This window comes from Kogia breviceps, chromosome 19 (genome assembly GCF_026419965.1).
Source record: "Kogia breviceps isolate mKogBre1 chromosome 19, mKogBre1 haplotype 1, whole genome shotgun sequence".
NCBI classification, from domain to species: Eukaryota; Metazoa; Chordata; class Mammalia; order Artiodactyla; family Physeteridae; genus Kogia; species Kogia breviceps.
The window spans coordinates 22,756,057-22,772,936 of record NC_081328.1 but is presented as its reverse complement, the minus strand read 5'-3'; the positions used below and the strand labels follow the sequence as shown (position 1 = coordinate 22,772,936).

At 34.7% G+C, this 16,880-nt stretch overlaps 1 protein-coding gene across 3 annotated transcripts in view; it reads left to right on the top strand.

The window, feature by feature from the left end:
* Positions 1-16,880, top strand: part of MED13 (mediator complex subunit 13) — a 96,304-nt gene that overhangs the window by 59,710 nt on the left and 19,714 nt on the right. For all 3 annotated transcript variants that reach the window (XM_059047664.2, XM_067020548.1, XM_067020549.1), the window contains 7 exons: positions 6,188-6,349; positions 10,224-10,447; positions 12,033-12,222; positions 13,126-13,588; positions 14,925-15,144; positions 15,801-15,992; positions 16,548-16,771. In XM_059047664.2, coding sequence (XP_058903647.1) covers positions 6,188-6,349; positions 10,224-10,447; positions 12,033-12,222; positions 13,126-13,588; positions 14,925-15,144; positions 15,801-15,992; positions 16,548-16,771 — 1,675 coding nt within the window. The remainder of the gene's footprint in view (positions 1-6,187; positions 6,350-10,223; positions 10,448-12,032; positions 12,223-13,125; positions 13,589-14,924; positions 15,145-15,800; positions 15,993-16,547; positions 16,772-16,880) is intronic.

Sequence of the window (16,880 nt, the reverse complement as noted above, 5' to 3'; positions counted from 1 at the left end):
GGTAAAGGAGTGGAAAAAGACAAGAATATGCTACTTTAGATGTATGTTTAGAGAAATTACTGAGGGACAGCATTTGAGCAAAGACCTAGAGTGGGGGAATGTGAGCTGTGTGGCTAACTGAGAGAAGAGTGTTTTCAGGTAGTGCAAACTGTGAGGGAGTAGTGTGCCTAATATGTTTGAGAAACAGTAAGGAGGCACTGTTGCTGGAATGAATTGAGTGATGGGGAGACTGGTAGGAGTTGGAAGGCTAAGAGATGGCCGAGCACCAAAATCATGTAGGGTCTTACGTACCATGTAAGTAAGGCCTTTATAGTTTATTCTAAGAGTTACGGGAAGCTGTAGGACAGTTTTGAGCAGAGAAGTAACATGATCCTTTTACTGTTTTTTTTTTTTTTTTTTTAAAGATCACTCTAGCTGTTGTGGGTGGTGAAGGTGAGAGTAGAAGCAGATAGATCAGTTAGGAGGCGGTTACAGTAGTTCAGGTGAAAGATGACAGTACCTTAGACAAGATTGGAAGCAATAGAGATGTGAGTAGTAGGTTCTAGGCATATTTGGGAAGTAGAACCTACAGGATTCGCTGATATAAGGAAAGATGAGGCATCAAGGATACCTTGAGCGAATGGATGAATGATGGTGCTAATTATAGAGGAGGGGAACAACTGGGGGAGAAGATCAGGTACTTATTTGGAGACACGAGTTTTAAATTCGGAGGAGTAGTTGGGGCTAGAGATTAAAAAATGTTGTGTGTGAGTTATCAGTATTTTAAGCTATGGAGATGGATGAAAAAACTTAGAGAGTGACTGTAGATAGAGAAGTCCAAGGATGGAACTGACATTTAGAGATGGGGGAGAAGAGGAGGATCCAGGATAGGAAACAAAGGAGGTAGGAAGAAAACCAAGAGAGTGTGTTGTGCTGGTAGCTAAGTATAGGAAATGTTTGAAGAAGGAGAGAAATGTCATCAATGTCAAATACTTGTGTGTAGTTATAAAGATCTAATGAGTTAATACATATGAGCTGCTTAACACAATCCTTGGCACGTAGTAAGTACTGAATTTATATAAGCTGCCATTATTAAAGTCATCATTTAGTTTTTTTTTTCAGGCATAGCCACTGGGAAACGTATTTCTAAAAAGATGTCTCAGTATACCACTCAATAACTTTTTTCTAACTTTTGGTAATTATGCAGAGAGGTAACCTTTCTTCAAAATGTGGTTTTTGTTAAGGATTTTTGTTCTTAGGTGATATGTGCCATTTAATAACTTTGATTTGGTTCCTTATGTCATTTGCTAATCCAGCCATTTTTGGATACATGTGCAAAACAATGTGCTTGGTATTCTGGGAGATATGAAGATATCCTATATTTAAATTGCTGATAGACTACTTGGAGAACTAAAACTGTAATGCAGGGTTGAAGTAAAAATACTCTAAATGCCCGTTGACAGGAGAATGGATAATAATTATGATAGTACAGATAGAATGTTAACATAAGCTCTGAAAATGAGTAAAACTCCTGTAACAGATGAATCTTGGTAAAAGTTTTGAGGGGAGGGAGAGGGAACAAGTCCCAGAAGATTGTACATAGTGAGATATTTTTTCATAAAGTTCTAAAACAGACAAAACTAAATGTATTTTCTAGATGCACATAAAATTCAGGATGGTGGTTAATTCTTAAAAACTGAGGGATGGGATAGGGAGAAGCACTTAATAAGACTGGGTAATATTCTACTTCTTGGGCAGTGAGATAGTAGGTGTTCATAATATTATTAAGAAAATTTGTGAATAAGATAAGGCTATGCATGGACCAGTGGTTACATTTTGTTCATGATAATAGTTTGCTGATTCATCAAACTCACTATACTCAAGGATCAAATTTTTAAAGAAAAAGGTATAAATAAATGTCATAGATTTTCAAAAAAAGGGCAGGATTGTTTTCAGCCATAGATAGTAGTTAAGAACGTAGGCTGTGGAACTGACTACTTGGGTTTGAAACATGGCTCCATCACTATATACTATGACCTTGGGCAAGTTATTTAACCGCTGTCTCAATTTCTTGAGATAGTGTCAATAATAGTATTTACCTCAGTGTTAGAGGATCAAATGAGCTAACACATATGAAACAGACCAGTGCCTGGCACAAAGTACTCAAATATTACCAGTAATAACAGTAGTAGTAATAGCAGCAGCAGTAGCATTAGTGATATTCTGTTTATTTTTATTATTATTATTTGTTTTTAAGATCCAGCTCATCTTGAAAGTTGTCACAAAAAAAAAAAATTTTGTAACTGTGTATGATGATGGATGTTAACTGGACTTACTGTGGTGATCATTTTACAGTATATGCAAATAACAAATCATCACTTCGTACACCTGAAACTAATATAATGTTATTTCAATTATACCTCAAAAAAAAAAATCCAACTTATTTGCCAAGTAATAGAAAATATTGAGTTGTTAACCTTGTGTACATTTTTTCTATAACAGTAAAAATTGATGTAAACAGATTACTATGCCACCATAAAGATGAATTTCATCCTAAGAATTTATATTGAGAAAATAATTCAAAACAAACAAAAAAGAAATATCTTTATATTTCAATTTAAAATTTCAACATTAAAACAAATAATGCTGCAAAACCTAAATGGGCAGTATTGGAATACTTTCTCATTAAATTATAACAGCTTTATAAAGTAGTAGCAAGCTCCTGTATTAGGGCCTTTGCCCTGATTGTTTCCTCTGCCTGGGACACTGTTCTTCCAAGTATTTACATGGGTAACTCTCTTGTCTTTTTAAATTTTGTCAGAAGTCATCTCCATCCTGCTCCTTTTTTTTTTCCCCCCGTAATGTTTGCTTATTACCTTCTAATATACTGTATAATTTATTGATTAATTATCTCTCACTCCATTAAGTTCAGCCTATGCAAGTTCTGTTTAAGAGAAAGGGTTTTTGTCTATTTTGTTTGTTTGTTGATATGTCCAAGTACCTAGAACAGTTCCTGGCATATAGATGTCCAAGGTGTTGAAATATTTGTTTGAAGGAATCAAAAGTCTACAAACTGTAGTTTGTATAATTTAGTGGTAATGTTTATTTTTCTCAAGATAGAAAAAGCTTTGTTCCAATTATAAAAAATACATACTTGCTGAAAAGAAAGTTAAGAATCTAAACAATACAGAAAAGTAGAAGTAAAAATTGCCCGCAATTTTTGCCTATCCCCATCATTACACCACTCCATGATCACTCATTTTTAAGCAACTTTATTGACGTACCATACAATTCATTTAAAGTGTACAGCTGAATGGTTTTTAGTATTCACAGAGTTGTGTAGCCATCACCACAATCAATTTTAGAACATTTTCATCAACCACAAAAGGAATCCCATGTTTATTAGCAATCACTCCCCAGTTTCCTCCAACCACTCCCTCCCAGCACTAGGCAACCACCAGTCTACTTTCTGTCTCTATAGATTTGCCTCTTTCATACATTTCAGGTAAATAAAGTCATATCCGATATGGTCTTTTGTGACTGACTTCTTTTTCTTAGAATAATGTTTTCAAGATTTATCCATGTTGTAGCGTGTGTTAGTACTTTGCTCATTTTTATTGCCAAATAATATTCCATTTATGAGCATCCCACATTTTATTTACCCATTCATCTGTTCATGGACATTTGGATTGTTTCCACTCTTTGGCTGATATGAATAATGGTATTGTGAACATATGTGTACCAGTTTTTGTGTAAACATACGTTTTTATTACTCTTGGGTGGACTTGGTAACTCTGTTTTACCTTTTGAGGAACTGCAAGACTATTTTCTAAAGCAGCTGCACCATTTTACATTCCCATCAGCAGTGTGTGAGGGTTCCACTTTTTCCATATCCTAATTAACACTTGTCCTTGTGTGTTTTATTATTATTATAAACATCTTATTATTGGGTTGTGAAGTATTATCTCATTGTGGTTTTGATTTGCATTTCCCTAATGACTAATGAAGTTGAGCATCTTTTCATGTGCTTATTGCCCATTTCTCTTTCTTCTTTGGAGAAATATCTTTTCAGTTACTTTGCCCATTTTAAAATTAGGTTTTTTTATTTTTTCATTATTGAGTTGTAAGTGTTCTTTATATCTTCTGGATACAAGTTCCTTATCAGATTATGATTTGCACATATTTTCTCCTGTTCTCTGGGTTGTCATTTCACTTTCTTGATGGTATCATTTGAAGCAGAAAAGTTTTTAATTTTGATGAAGTTCAGTGTATTATTCTATTTTGTTGTTTGTACTTTTGGTTTCATATCTAAAAAGACTTTACCTAATCCTAAGTCATGAAGATTTACTTCTATGTTTTTTTCTAAGAGTTTTATAGTTTTAGCACTTATATTTAGCTCTATAATCCATTCTGAATTAACTTTTGTATATAACATAAGGAAGGGGTTCCAAATTCATTCCTTTGCATGTGGCTATCCAATTGTCCAAGAACCATTTGTTGAAAAGGTTATCTTTTCCCATTAAATTGTCTTGGCACCTTTGTCAAAAATCAGTTGACCATAAATGTGAAGTTTTATTTCTGGATGTTTACTTCTACTGATCTATATATCTGTCCTTCATGATCACTCTTAAAAATCATTATATATTCTAAAAACCATTGCTTTCCACCAGATCTCAGCATAGAGACCTGGCACTTGTCATAATATACAATTATATTATTTTTCATGCATTCTCCTCCACAAGATTGTAAGATCCCTGAAGACATGAATAAGAATTTATTTACACAGTATTCCCAGCAGCTAGCATAATTCCTGACCCATAGTAGGTCTTCATTAAATATATATTTTTTAAGAATGAGGGAGTATCTATGGGAATCTCTCTGAATTAAAATCGAACTGTAGTTTCCTGAGCTTCACTCAGATCAGAATTTCTCAGGGTAAGCTCTGTGTATATGTTTTTTAAAAGTTCCCCGTTTGATTATGATAAGAACCTTAGCCAATGACACCTTTTTCTAGATTTTATGTAGTCACATATGAATACACATAGTTCTGTTTGTATAAAATTATCTTCCATAGATAGTTTTAAAACCTGTTTTTCTATTTATTAGTGTATTAGTCATTAGTCCATTTGAAATAGCTCTGTTATCACTTTTAATGACTAGTATTCTATTATGTATATAATAGTTTATTTAAACATAATAGTTATTAAGCAGTATATCTGAAATTAAATTACTTCTGATTCTGTACACTATTTAGATACAGGGAATTAAAACAAGAAATAAATAAGGCATTAATAATAATGAATTAAAGTTGAATGATTTAACATAACAGAGTGCTCAAACAGGTTTAATGATACAGCTGAACCATAATGGAAGGACAGATTACTTAAATCAGTAATGATTTTTTAAAAAGCCATTTGACATTTAAAAGCAACACCCTCCATATCCATCCTGATAGTTGGTCAGAAATGTAGGTCATAATAATTTGATAATCTGTAAATCTGTTACGTCTAGGTTTATAAAATACCTTCGGATATTACAACACTTTTTAGCAGTGTGAATAAGTTTATCTGTTACTGTACAAGTTGTATATTTCAGAGTTGTTACAGTCTACTATTTTTCACAAGTTAAGCTTTAATCATTGTAACCAGTCTTGTCCATCTGGTCATTTTACCAAAGTGGTGGTAATTAAGGTCCATAATTTATAACTCATTTCTGTGTGAGGCAAAGTTCTTTCTAGTAAGATACCTATAAGCACCAAAAACAACCAAGATAGGAACTTCCCTGGCAGTCCAGTGGTTAAGACTCTGCGCTTCCACTGCAGGGGGCACGGGTTTGATCCCTGGTAGGGGAACTAAGATCCTGTGTGCTGAGCTGCACAGTCTAAATAAATAAATAGATAAAAATCAAAATAAATGCAAAAAGGAAGAAATTTATTTGATTAATTTATAAATTGATCAATGAGCTAATGAATGACTTTTTATGAAGATGAGTTACAGTAACTTTTTTATTGTCTCTTATTGGTTTTAAATACCTAGAAAAACCATTTCTACAGATCATTTTAGATAGAATTTCCTATGGTCTCTACACAAGCAGATGCTTAATCTCGGTGATGAAGAGCTAAACTTCCCTAGATGTATTTCTTGTTATCATAAAAATTTTTGTGTTGACAATAGCAATTCTTATTCTTCTTTTTTTTAAATGGTTGTAGATGTGAGTATGCAGTGCTCACAAGATATACTTCGAATGCTTCTATCTCTTCAGCCAGTTCTTCAGGATGCTATTCAGAAAAAAAGAACAGTAAGGCCTTGGGGGGTTCAAGGTCCTCTCACTTGGCAACAATTTCATAAAATGGCTGGCCGAGGCTCTTATGGTAAGTAATTTATAATAATGTGTATTGACTTATTTTATATCATTTCTCAGTTTCTTTGCCCAACTTTAATAAGCACATTTATCTTTAAATATTTTGGTGGCATGTGCTTGACTTAACGCCAGTGTGGTCACTCTTAGCCTTCCTTACTTTGAACGTTTTCAACATTCACTTAACTGGGTTCTCCAATCCCACTTCAGAAAAAACAGCTTGTTTTTACGTATTTTACTGACCAGTAAGATTTTATGTGAAGAAAGAATCATACTGCCAAATAAAGACTGAAACACTACTTTTCTTGTAAGTTAACTATTTTACAAAATTGAATGAAAAATGGGGTAAAAAAGAGAGGGTAATACTAGTGATAAAAGTCCTCAAGTCTTCATTTAAAAAAAAAAAGAGAGAACAAAGACAGAAATTTGCCAGTTGTGACAAGAGTATCAAATGAGTACTCTCAGTACTACTGAGAGTAGTAGAATCTACTGGTAAACAGTAGATTTATGGTCAACTGTAATGGAAGGAACATTCAAAATGCTTAAACTATCTGTTGAAGATTATCTCTGGGGAAAAAAGACAAAAAAGATTGGGGACTTCCCTGGTGGTGCAGTGGTTAAGAATCCACCTGCCAATGCAGGGGCCACGGGTTTGATCCCTGGTCTGGGAAGATCCCACATGCTGCAGAGCAACTAAGCCCATGCGCCACAACTACTGAGCTTTTGCTCTAAAGTCCACGAGCCACAACTGCTGAAGCCCACGCACCTAGTAGAGCCTGTGCTACGCAACAAGAGAAGCCACTGCAATGAGAAGCCCGCGCACTGCAACGAGAAGTAGCCCCCACTCGCCACAACTAGAGAAAGCCCACGCTCAGCAACGAAGACCCAACACAGCCAAAAATAAATAAAATTTTAAAAAACCGAAAAAAACAAAAAAGAGTGTCTCTGAAAGGTGGGATGTAATTGGAACTTTTAAAATATACTTGGAATAATAGTTTTTATACTGAAGTCCTTGACTTTCTTTGCATGGTTTTAGAATGCATTGTGTACAGAAGTAGTAGATGATTTGCTCATATTTTCCTTTTCCTCCTTTTATTAATGGCTAAATAATTTAAATTTCATTTTAAAAATGATATTCAAGTGAAAAATGCAGTTTAATTATAGTATTTTTATATATTTTTTTTCTACTTTAAAAAAATATTTCAGTATTGGAGTATATAGTTGATTTACAATGTTGTGTTAGTTTCAGGTTTACAGCAAAGTGATTCAGTTATACATATATTCATTCCTTTTTAGTTTCTTTTCTCATATAGATCATTACAGAATATTGAGTAGGTTTCCTGTGCTATACAGTAGGTCCTTGTTGGCTGTCTATCTTATATATTAGTAGTGTATGTGTATGTTCATCCCAAGCTCCTGATTTATCCCTCCCCGCCACATTTCCCCTTTGGTAACCGTAAGTTTGTTTTCTATATCTGTAAGTCTGTTTCTGTTTTGTGAATAAGTTCATTTGCATGTTTTTTTTTAAATTGGATTCCACATATGAGCGATATCATATATTTGTCTTTCTCTGACTTAGTGTGATAATCTCTAGGTCCATCCATGTTGCTTCAAATGGCATTATTTCATTCTTTTTTTAATGGCTGAGTAATATTCCATTGTACAATACATGCTGCATCTTTTTTATCCATTCCTTTGTCGATGGACATTTAGGTTGCTTCCATGTCTTGACTATTGTAAATAGTGCTGCAATGAACATTGGGGTGCATGTATCCTTCCAGATTATGGTTTTCTCCAGATATATTCCCAGGAGTGGGATTGCTGGATCATATGGTAGTTCTGTTTAAGGAACCTCCATCTTGTTCTCCATAGTGGTTGTACCAATTTACATTCTCACCAATCGTGTAGGAGGGTTCTCTCTTCTCCACACCCTCTCCAGTATTTATTGTATTTTTATGTTCCTTTTGAAGCCAAAATAGTAGACACACACAGAGTTCTACACCTTACTGTTCAGTACATTTGAGCTTTTTTTTTAAATGGCTGCATATATTCCATTGTTCTTTACATATGTTATTTTACCAGTCTACTGTTTATGGACTTATACAATGTTTGCATCATTATCATTACAACTATTCTAGAATGCACACAATCCCTGGCTTAAATCATGTGTATATTTAAATATATATATATAATTACTCTCTCTGATAGTGGTTTAAACTCCCACTAATAAAATGCTTATTTCCCCAAAGCCTTGCCAGTAGGGTGCTGAGTAGATGGGAGAAACTGGTTTGTTTCATTATAGTTTGAGAGGTAGACTAGTACAGACATTGAGGGTAGATTTCCTAGATTCTAAATCCCACCTCTGCCACTTCTTATGTGATACTGGACATGTTTAACGTCTCTATTCATACTTTCTCATCTCTAAAGTAAGGTTGATATTAGTATCTGCTTCATGGTTTTTGTGGGGATTAAATGAGTGAATACATGTAAAGATCTTTGAACATTACCTAGCACATAGTAAATGTTATAATTGTTTGCTATTAATTATTTTAAATTCCTTGCTCTTAATGAGATTGAGCATCTTTTTATGTATAAGAGGTATTTCTGTTTCTGTGGACTTTGTTCATATCCTTTACCTGTTTTTCTGTTAGGATGTTGATCAATTCCTTATGGATTTATAGGTCCCCTTTCTATGGTAAGGAAATTAACCTTTTGTTATACACATTGCAAATCTTTTTTCCAATTTATTGTTAATTGTTTGGCTTTGTTTATAGTGTTTTTTCATGCCAAAATTTAAAATTTATGTTGTCAGATTAATCAGTTTTTAAATGGACAGGTTTTACATTATGCTTAAAAAGGCTTTCCCCAGTCTGAGTTTAATCAAAATAAAATGACGATATAGGTGAAGGTGATTAAGAGGTACAGACTTCCAACTATAAAATAAATAAATCATGGGGATGTAATGTACACATGGGGAATGTAGTCAGTAATGTTATAACAACTTTTTACGGTGACGGATGGAAACTGGTCTTATTGCGGTCATTATTTCATAATGTATAAAAATATCAAGTCACTATGTTGTACACCTGAAACTAATATAATTTTTTTAAAAACCCTCCCATATCTTCTTTTGTACTAATAAATTTTTTGTTCTAATTAATTTTTTTACATTTAAGTGAAGGTGTAAGTCACATATTTTATAAAAGGTCATTTAGCAAATTCTTAACTGTGAAAGTCTCAGTCACTGGCTTTTAGGTATTTTTGTCTTTAATTAAATATTTTTACTAATAATAATGACTACACTAACTCTTGACATTTATTTATTTATTTATTTATTATTTATTTATTTTTTTTTTGCGGTACGCGGGCCTCTCACTGTTGTGGCCTCTCCTGTCGCAGAGCACAGGCTCCGGACGCGCAGGCTCAGCGGCCATGGCTCACGGGCCCAGCCGCTCGCGGCATGTGGGATCTTCCCGGACCGGGGCACGAACCCGTGTGTCCCCTGCATCGGCAGGCGGACTCTCAACCACTGCGCCACCAGGGAAGCCCCTTTTTTACTTTTTTTTTTTTTTTTTTTTTTTTAACTCTTGACATTTAAATGTTCCTCTTGGGACTTCCCTGGTGGTCCAGTGGTAAAGAATCTGCCTTCCAATGCAGAGGACACGGGTTTGATCCCTGGTTCGGGAACTAAGATCCCACATGTGGAGGGGCAGCTAAGCCTGCGCACCACAACTACTGAGCCCGCGTGCTGCAACGAAAGAACCTGCGTGTCGCAACTAAGACCTGACACAGCCAAAAATAAAATTTTAAAATATTCTAAAAATAATATATAAAAATAAATGTTTTTCTTTTACATCTTTAATTAAAATATGTCTTTTCTTATTTAGGAACTGATGAATCCCCAGAACCACTGCCAATCCCCACGTTTTTGTTGGGTTATGATTTTGATTTTCTGGTGCTTTCTCCATTTGCTCTCCCTTATTGGGAGAGACTTATGCTGGAACCCTATGGATCTCAAAGAGATATAGCCTATGTTGTACTATGTCCAGAAAATGAAGCCTTGTTAAATGGAGCCAAAAGCTTTTTTAGAGATCTTACTGCAATATATGAGGTAGGTGCTTAAGAAGAGGTGCCGTTATACTGGATATTTCAGTTGATTGGTAAAGAATAATAACAATGTCAGTCTAGATGCTTAGTTCTCATACAAGCCAGTTACATTCTTTACAGCTTTGAGACAGACAGACCCTTTGCTAGATGTGTGCGCCATGGGTCACCGTGAAAATTGCCATACTGGGGGAAAACCGTTGAGAGCATGTATGTCCCATTTAAGATAATCTTCTTCTGAAACAAAGGGTAGCATTGTAAATGGCCAGGAAAAAAATTACATTTATAAAAATTCTAGTCTTGATTCTCTAGGACCTCAGGTTTAGACACTAGGCCTTACTTTCCTCATTTGTAAAATAAAGCTATGATAGGCCTCTCTAAGTTCCATTTTATTTCTGAAATTCTTGGCTGGTCTTTTTAAGTTATAATTCTCATGTTGTATCCATCACTGAGTACAATGATTATAAATTTTAAGTACCCTGGAACATAAAGTCTTAACTTCATTTTATAGTCGTTCCTGAATGCAGACACCAAAACTTATGGATGCTCAATCTTACATAAAATGGCATAGTGTTTGTATATAATATATACACATCCTCCCTTATACTTTAAATCATCTCTAGATTACTTATAGATGATATTTACATAGTATTACATACCTAATGCTATGTAAATTGTTGCAGACATGGCAAATTCAAGTTTTGCTTTTTGGAACTTTCTGGGTTGTTTTTTTTTTTTTTTTTTTTGAATATTTTTGATCCATGGTTGGTTGAATCTATGGATGCAGAACCCAAGGATACGAAGAGCCAGTGGTATCTCCCTTTTCCCACGAATGCTTGGAAATCTAGTCTTTAAACTTTAGTTTCTTTTACAATCCGAATCGTTAGTTTGTGCTGGTTTAGCTCCTCATTAATGTTCTACTTAACTTTAATTGCAAGGTATCTGTAGTGTGTTTTGTAAAATTAAATATTTCCAAAGAGTGTTATTTAGAACACTAGTCCTGCAAAATCTTCCCAGAAAAGAGTTCCATAGTTAGATAGGTTTGGGGAGACATTGTGTATCTATTTACCTTTTAGAGATTCACTATACATGTTAGATTATTAAAGCCTTTGAAAGTCTTACAGTAAAGAAATCCTTTGTCTAAACTTCCTTAATCCAGTGGTGCAAACCTGTTTGAGATTGGGCTTCCTGTAACAAACATTAGTGGCCTGCAGCATTGGAGGGAGAGCTGGATAATGCATTTATATACATGAATTGGGATGGATGTACAACTTAAAATGACTGCATATTCATGCTCAGTTATTTGTGTATTCTGCAAGTTTTCATTATTCAAACTGCGTGGTTCTAGTGCTATTATTATCTAGGTGTTTTATTTCATTGGAGATATTTTAATTTTGATAGAATTTCAATGGATTTCTAATGTAGAAAAGTAAAAAGACCTGTGGCACCATTTCACCTTGATGTTATTATTGCAAATGTTAATTATAAATGATAAAGCTTATTTTTAAATAGCTTAAATCCTTTATTTTATGATATGAACTAAAAAGCTATAGCAAACTCAATAATTCTGATTTCTGTATCTGTATTTGTAGTCTTGTCGATTGGGTCAACATAGACCCATTTCTCGACTATTGACCGATGGGATCATGAGAGTTGGATCTACTGCATCAAAGAAACTATCAGAAAAGTTGGTAGCAGAATGGTTTTCTCAGGCAGCTGATGGTAACAATGAAGCATTTTCTAAACTCAAGCTTTATGCACAAGTCTGCAGATATGACCTAGGTATTGAATTTGTATTTATTGTATAAGGTCATTTTAGCAAAGTATGACCCAGTCCACCAGCTTTTTGTAAATAATATTTTAATGCAGCACAGCCATGCTCATTTATTTACAGATGTCTATGGCTTCTTTTATGCTACAAGATCAGAGCTGAGTCATTGTGACAGAGACTGTGTAACTTGGAAAGGCAAAAATATTTACTATCTGATCCTTTACAGAAAAAGTTTGTTGATCACTATAATAGGGATCCCATCAAGTAGGAAGATTTGTGTTTTTATTTGTTTATTAAAATTAAGATTTTTGATTTGTTAATGGTTTAGAGGTGAAACAACATGTAGTTCCTTCTGCAACACAGAGAGACACTTCTTTTTTGGAATTAAGAAAATGACAGCTACTGAAGACTTGCTTTTAACACCCTTGAATTAAATATCAATGGACTTACTTTAGACTTAATCCAAAGAGACACAGAACCAAAACATTGAATCTCATTAGACATTCCTATAATTTGAACCCCATAACATTCCTCCATTTTATATTAATTAGCTCCCAGTATAGTCACTATTCAACTTGTGACCTAGGAACTTGTTGAATGGTTTAATGAAAATTTGCTAGATACTGTTATTTTTATTTAATTAATTATGCCTACAAGATAGAATTTTATTATATTTCATGGAAACCATTTCTTTATTTTGTATAAACTGGTTTATTTTTCAATTCCATTTAAAATTTTTTTTCACTTTGTAGTGGAAATAGAAAGCTAGTGTTTGCTACACTGTTAGCCGGCAAATTAAGGGGAGGGTAATCACCAAAAGAGTATAAACTAGAAATTATTATTCACAAAGTAGATTAAACAAAGAACCAATCAGTGAAATAAAGAATTAAATATCCTGTTTTTATTGTCTTTAGGTCCTTACCTTGCTTCCCAGCCATTGGACAGCTCTCTACTTTCCCAGCCAAATTTAGTTGCCCCTACAAGTCAGCCTTTGATTACTCCACCTCAGATGACAAGTACTGGAAATGCTAATACTCCATCTGCCACCCTAGTATCTACAGCGAGCAGCACTGTGACAATGACTTCAGGTGTTGCCATGTCTTCTTCAGTTGCCACAGCTAACTCAACTTTGACCACAACCTCAGCTTCATCTTCATCCTCCTCCAACTTGAATAGTGGAATGTCATCAAATAAACTACCTTCATTTCCACCCTTTGGCAATATGAACAGTAGTGTTGCGGGATCCATGTCTACGCAAGCGAGTACAGTTCAGAATGGCCAGCTAGGAGGGCAACCGCCATCAGCTCTACAAACAGCTGGGATTTCTGGAGAGTCGTCTTCGATTCCCACTCAGCCACATCCTGATGTGTCCGAAAGGTATATTTAAATACACTAACCTTTGCAGAAATATAAATATGTGCTTATTCTCGTCCAAATAACATAAAGAGCCTTTGGTCTTATCCTTGAAATTTTAGTTTTTATAATGTCGAATATTTTACCTATAAAATTATAATGAAGACTCTTCATAAAGTCTTTATCATAGAATCTCAGGGTGGGAATGAAGACCTTAAAAACTATTTAGTCTAACTGTCCTGTGATGTTTGAGTCTGTTCTGTGACGTAACTGTCAAGTAGATTTGCCTATGCAAATCACTCCAGTGATTTAGGAGTCACTATTGAATGACCCTGTTCAGAGGCATAAGAGTTGTATCAGGATTTGAATCTGTCGTTTACTGGCTATGTCACTTTAGGGAAGTTACCTAACGTTTTTGAGCATGTTTTCTTATCTGTAGAGTGGGAGCAATAGGGTATAATGTATATTATGCTCTTTACAAAATGCTTCCACTTAAGTTATATATAATGACAACAGTGATGGTGACAGCTGTCTTTATTACTTTTATGAAGAAGGTATTCCCTTTCAATTTATAGGTTAAGTTGGCCTAAGCTTGGTTATATCTTTCAGCTACCCGGATGCAGTTTTGCCCAAAGTTATACTTATATGTGATTAAAAGCAAACTCTCAATTACCCAGCTAGATCTTCCATGTTGAACATCTAAATAGATTTGTAGTTTTAAAAAATCATATCACCATCAAAGAATGAAGCTTAATCACCATTGAAGTTATGAAGTATGAAATGAATATGTATATTCTAAAAATGTAACAGAACATTGACTAAGTCTGGAGAATTGGTTTCTTTTTGGTCTAGCTCTGCTTCTAGCCAGCCTTGTGATCTTGGGCAGCTCATTTAACTTATCTTTGTCTCAGTTTATTTTTTATTTTTTATTTTTGGCCATGCTGCATGCATGGCATGTGGGATCTTAGTTCCCCAACCAGGGATGGAACCCACACCCCTTGCATTGGAAGAGGGGAGTCTTAACCACTGGACCGCCAGGGAAGTCCCTTTGTCTCAGGTTTATCACTTAAGCACTAAGCTCTCTGACGTTTCTGATGCTCTGTGGTTTTAAGAATTCTGTTTCTTCTTTTTAATGCAAGACCTCTTAATGCCAAGGGTCTTTGTACACCATCAAATTGTGAACTTTTTATGGTTCTCTTTGGAGAGAAAGATGTCCCTCATTTTTAGAGAGGCTCTCAACACCACACACACACCCCCCCAAAAAAGGGGGAAAGGGTATTAAGAACCTGCTTTGATGCTATTCCGAGAAGGTACAGTAGAACTTTTTCCCTAACTGTCTTATTTCTACTTCAAATTTTAGCACAATGGATCGGGACAAAGTGGGCATCCCCACAGATGGTGATTCACATGCAATCACTTATCCACCGGCAATTGTTGTTTATATAATTGATCCTTTTACATATGAAAACAAAGATGAGAGCACTAATTCTTCTAATGTATGGACTTTGGGGTTACTTCGATGTTTTCTGGAAATGGTCCAGACTCTTCCTCCTCATGTTAAGAGCACTGTTTCTGTACAGGTGAGAATGATAAATGTTACAAGTTAAATTTATTTAAAACGGTTGATGTTGATAGAAGTTTCAAAGTTACTATTCTGTATCCACATTGATTTTCTAAAAGCCAGGTTCTATTATATTGACTTTACTATAAATGATATTATAATAGAAATCTTAGTTTATAAAAGATAAACTTGCAATCATACAACAGTAAGAATAGAGAATAAAAAGACCACATTAAGTATGTTAAATATCTCCCCGTGTTACTTGTATAAACTAATTTTTAAATTCATAAGCTTAAATAGGAAAAGAATGAACTTATATAAACTAGAGTTCTAAATAAGAGGTTACAAACTAGTAGAGAGAAATTAACCGTATTAAGTTGTATGCAGAGAATTTGAATTATTCTTTATAGACTACAACAGGACTATGGCAGTCAATGGCAGTATTGATCAGTATAACTGCTATGAGAAATGTTCAAAGATTTTTACAAAGCTCATTAATAAAATTGAGTATTCTTTAAAAATCTATATAATAAGAAAATATCATTCTTTAGATTATCATTTTAATTAGGTTTTGTTTAAATTTTCTAATAAAATGTTTAGAGTTTTAGACTCACTGTTCTTTTTATTCTCTTGTGGAGAGTTTTAACATTTGTAATATTTGCCTGTAATTCTTAGATTGTTCCCTGTCAGTACCTGTTGCAACCTGTGAAGCATGAAGATAGACAAATCTATACCCAGCATTTAAAATCCCTGGCTTTTTCGGCCTTTACCCAGTGTCGGAGACCACTTCCAACATCAACCAATGTGAAAACATTGACTGGTTTTGGTCCAGGTTTAGCCATGGAAACAGCTCTTAAAAGTCCTGATGTAAGTATGTTTTCCATTACCAAAGTTATTGAATGACTACATTTTATGATTTTATGCAAAACTAAGTGCAGGTCTCTGATTAGCTCTCATTTTCCAGTTATCTGATAATGGGTAGATATACTATATCATTCTTTTTTCTTTTTTAAATTTATTTATTTTTGGCTGCGTTGGGTCTTCGTTGCTGCTCATGGGCTTTCCCTAGTTGCGGCGAGTGGGGGCTACTCTTCGTTGCAATGTGTGGGCTTCTCATTGCGGTGGCTCCTCTTGTTGCAGGGCACAGGCTCTAGGCCCATGGGCTTCAGTAGTTGTGGCATGCAGGCTCAGTAGTTGTGGCTCACGGGCTCTAGAGCACAGGCTCAGTAGTTGTGGCTCACGGGCTTAGTTGCTCTGTGGCATGTGGGAATCTTCCTGGACCAGGGCTCAAACCCATGTCCCCTGCATTGGCAGGCGGATTCTTAATCACTGCGCCACCAGAGAAGTCCCTATCTTTATTTTCAATAAAAGATTTTTCTGTGATTGTATAGTACCGTAGTAACTTAATTTTTTACTTTACAGAGACCAGAGTGTATTCGACTTTATACACCTCCTTTTATTCTGGCTCCAGTGAAGGATAAACAGACAGAGCTAGGAGAAACATTTGGAGAAGCTGGACAGAAATACAATGTTCTTTTCGTGGGCTACTGTTTATCACATGATCAAAGATGGATTCTTGCATCTTGCACAGATCTATATGGAGAACTTTTAGAAACTTGTATCATTAACATCGATGTCCCAAATAGGTACTTTTATTTCCTTAAATGTATCATTGTATCATCCCTTGAAAAAAAATTCATACACACACAATTATGTTTCATTTTTAATGAATAGAAAATGGTTTCGAAGGTATAT